General features: G+C 46.9%; 1 protein-coding gene across 1 annotated transcript in view; it reads left to right on the top strand.

Moving 5' to 3' along the window:
- The window catches only part of grm7 (glutamate metabotropic receptor 7), a 153,875-nt gene that overhangs the window by 119,073 nt on the left and 30,694 nt on the right, over window positions 1–4,108 (top strand). The window contains exon 8 of the mRNA XM_013912877.1: window positions 2,881–3,816. Coding sequence (XP_013768331.1) covers window positions 2,881–3,816 — 936 coding nt within the window. The remainder of the gene's footprint in view (window positions 1–2,880; window positions 3,817–4,108) is intronic.

Genomic DNA, 4,108 nt, shown 5'->3' with positions numbered 1-4,108 from the left:
CTTTCAGTAAAGACCATTACGGGCTCGTTCTTGCTGCACACTTACAGGTGTTTTCCTCCCAAAAAGGAAAACCTGCGACTTGTAAGCGAGCTTGACTTTCAAAATAAAAGCACCATGAATGTTTGTAGCTCATCGTTCCCCTCATGGACGTATCGATCAGGTTTCGAGATCCAACCCTGAGCTGGCTTTCTGCACTAACGCTAGCTCTCCCATTAAAGTGACAAACGATCTGAGTGGATACGATGGATTTGTTCAGGCAGGAAGTGGAAATGCCAGCTGGTCTGGCACATTCCCATCATGCTACATGTGAACCAGTACGAATTACCAACACAGACTTTGTACAGGAACAGTCAGCATGTGTTATAGAACGTGTGTGTGAGGAGGAGGTGTGGCCGTCATTAATAAATGTTTCCTGTGCAGTCGCAGAGGTCAGAGCAGGAAAACACATTTTAGTTTTTTAAAAGATCAGCGACGTATTTTGTGTCTTTGTGTTTTTATCTGATCCACAAAGTCGTCCTGAGCAGTGACACACCTGCTGCTGGCTCAGTGTCTGTGTGAGATGTTCGATTCCCAACCAGTCGTGCCTTTGCTGCTCACCCGTTTGTGATCTGACACGATGGACACACGGACCCTAAACACAAGAAACCCTCACGCTGATACTGTGACTGATACAAATACTGTGTAATTACAGTTATGGAGCAGCTGTTTTTATACTTACAAGATAGTACTGACCCCCAAATATTGTGGGATTATACCTTCAACCAAGATCCTTTCCTAAATGTAATGTGACAAAACCAGAGCACAGAGGTTCAAACAGAGCATGGTCCAGACTGCAGGCTGATAAACCTGCTCCTGCAACCCCTAAGACAGGTTTCAGGTCTCTAACACTGGCAGGTTATGTCTTGGTGGACAATAATGTCAGCGCATCAAAGCAACAACACAAAAAAACACATTGATGATGAGAGTGGGTTGAAAGACCTATAGCGCCATCGGTAGAAACCAGCAGATCCAGTGAGCCGCTGCGAGCAGTGGTCAAGATATAAAACCCAAATGTAGACATGTAACACCAGAGACACTGACTGTTACTGAAAGCCTGTGAGCGATGGGTTGTTGGTGTCTTTCTCTGGATGTGGTGCCTTTTTTTGTTGTTGTTTTTTGCAGCGCATTGTGTTCTGCGTCCTGATTGGCTGTAGACCATTGTCACTCACTCTCGTGCCGTGTCCAGTGCAGAACGCGTTCAGCTTGTCAAATTTACTTAAATCTTCGATGCTAGCAGTGTGACTCTGAAGTGCTGCATGTTTGTAAGTTTTCTCCCAACAAACACCAATGTCGATGAAACGTTTGCTCCGTCAAAGTCTCCTGCGGCAGGAAGATGCTAACCATCGCACAAAGATTTGGACAAGAGGCAGGTAGAAGTTACCGTATTTTCCGGCTTATAAGGCACATTAAGCGAAACAAAACAGTCAGATAAGTCAAACTTTACTCAGCTCATTCTTCTTGCTTCCTCCACTTCCACTGATTCATTAGTGATTCATTAATGTTGAATTCTCTGGCAGCGGCTCTATTCCATGTTCTGGACCTGAAAACAGGGTTTGATCTTTGGTTTCATCCTATAATACTGGACTTTCTACGAAGGTTTGAACTTTAAACAAGAGAGAAAAGTGTGAAAATGTTCATGCCTGTCTGAGAAAAGTGTATAAAGTGTGTAGTGAGGGGTTTTCAAAGCATCCATAATAATTGTAAAAAATAAAGCTGCTACTTCGTGGATTTCACCTATTGTGGGTTTAGAACGAGGGAACACTGTAGTACTTTAAGCCACAGGCGTCGAACTCCAGGTCCTGCAGGTTTTAGATGTCCTTGATCCAACACAGCTGATTTAAATGGATAAATGACCTCATCAACACGTCTTGAAGTTCTCCAGAGGCCTGGTAATGAACTAATCATGTGATTCAGGTGTGTTGACCCAGGGTGAGATCTAAAACCTGCAGGACACCGGCCCTCGAGGCCTGGAGTTCGACACCCGTGCTCTAAGCCATCGGCGTGAGTAATAGGCGGAACAATTACCTTCTCTTCCACTAGAGGGCAGTACAACTATCTGCTCTAATTAAATGGGTTGCCAACTGCCAGTAAAACAGAAGAAGATGAAGAAGAAATTACAAAATCGTCATGCTGTGAGACGACGCAGTGCGTAATAGCGTAATCCCAGATAAATGTTTGAAAAGAAAACGTAGTCCGTGAGACCTGGTCCTGGAGAAAACTGCGACCCAGATGAAGGCCGTAGCATGAGCAGTGAAAGCAAAGCAAAACAGGTATCCTGGGGACAAACCGAGGCTGGTGCGAGGCAGAAAACGATCAAATGATTTTTGTGACATTTTGCTTCTGTGGTGTGATTTATCTAATGTGAAATATGTGCCGTGGCTCCAAAAGGTTGGGAAGCACTGGTCTAAACCGGCGGTCCCAACCGTGTTTGCGCCACGGACCGGTTTATGTCCAACAATATTTTCACAGACCGGCCTTTAAGGTGTCGCGAATACAACAAATACAATACAACAAAATAAAACCAGTACCAAAAAAAGAAAGATTTATTCGTAACACACAGGAACAGACCCAGGGAAACAGAGTTAACAATAACCCTGAACATCATAGATTTCACACCCAAGCCTCAACTTGGGTGTGGACTCACAGACTGACACTGGTCCGTGGCCCAGGGCTTGGGGACCGCTGGTCTAAACTACATCTGGTACTCCACCTGCCTCCTAACCTACCTGAGAAAATGACCCTGTGTTACAACATGAAGAGAAGCGGTTTCTGATGAGTTGGCAGTGAGAATATGTTGGGGCGCTGATCTAACGATTCACTGTCTCCATGCTCTCTCTCCAGAAGGAGGACATGCAGTGGCCTCGAGGAGAACAGGAGGTTCCCACCTCCGTGTGCAGCCTTCCCTGTAAAACTGGCGAGAGGAAGAAGGTGGTGAAAGGCATGCCCTGCTGCTGGCACTGCGAGCCCTGCGACGGATACCAGTTCCAGCCCGACGAGTTCACCTGCAAGCTGTGCTCCTACAACATGAGGCCCAGCGCCAACCGCACGTTCTGCCAGCCCATCCCCATCACAAAGCTGGAGTGGCACTCGCCCTGGGCGGTGATTCCGGTTTTCCTGGCAATGCTGGGCATCATCGCGACAATCTTCGTCATGGCTACGTTCATACGGTACAACGACACGCCGATCGTCCGGGCATCTGGCAGGGAGCTGAGTTACGTCCTCCTGACTGGGATATTTCTGTGCTACATCATCACGTTCCTCATGATCGCCAAGCCAGATGTCGGCGTGTGCTCGTTCAGAAGGATTTTCCTCGGTCTGGGGATGTGCATCAGCTACGCCGCCCTCCTCACCAAAACCAACCGCATCTACCGAATCTTCGAGCAGGGCAAGAAGTCTGTGACGCCGCCGAGGCTGATCAGTCCCACCTCGCAGCTCGCTATCACCTCCAGCCTAATCTCGGTCCAGCTCTTAGGGGTGTTAATCTGGTTCGGGGTGGACCCGCCCAACACCATCATAGACTTCGACGAGCAGAAGACCCTCAACCCCGATCTGGCTCGAGGGGTGTTGAAATGCGACATCACGGATCTCCAGATTATCTGCTCGTTGGGTTACAGCATCTTACTGATGGTGACGTGTACTGTTTACGCCATAAAGACCCGCGGGGTCCCGGAGAATTTTAACGAGGCCAAGCCCATCGGCTTCACCATGTACACCACCTGCATCGTGTGGCTGGCCTTCATCCCCATCTTCTTTGGCACGGCGCAGTCGGCAGAAAAGGTAAGACTGACTTACAGTTTTGGATTTTTTAATTTGTGGAAATATTGGTGATGAAGTTTCTGCGTCATGTTAACTCTGCCAACATCAGCAGCTTGGTACCAACCACCTAACCAATAACATCTCCACAGAGGATCAACCCCAAGTCTCCTGGCTGAAAGTGTGACTGATACGTGCAAGCTGCACTTTTGTTTTTTTGGAATGATTAATGAATCATTAATATAGATATATATATATTAATGATTCATTAATCATTTATATATATATGTGTGTGTGTATGTATATATGTATATGT

Source organism: Pundamilia nyererei, unplaced genomic scaffold, assembly GCF_000239375.1.
Source record: "Pundamilia nyererei isolate P.nyererei 1_Seehausen unplaced genomic scaffold, PunNye1.0 scaffold00105, whole genome shotgun sequence".
NCBI classification, from domain to species: domain Eukaryota; kingdom Metazoa; phylum Chordata; class Actinopteri; order Cichliformes; family Cichlidae; genus Pundamilia; species Pundamilia nyererei.
Note: the sequence above shows the minus strand (reverse complement) of the source record. Positions and strands in the feature narration are given on the sequence as shown.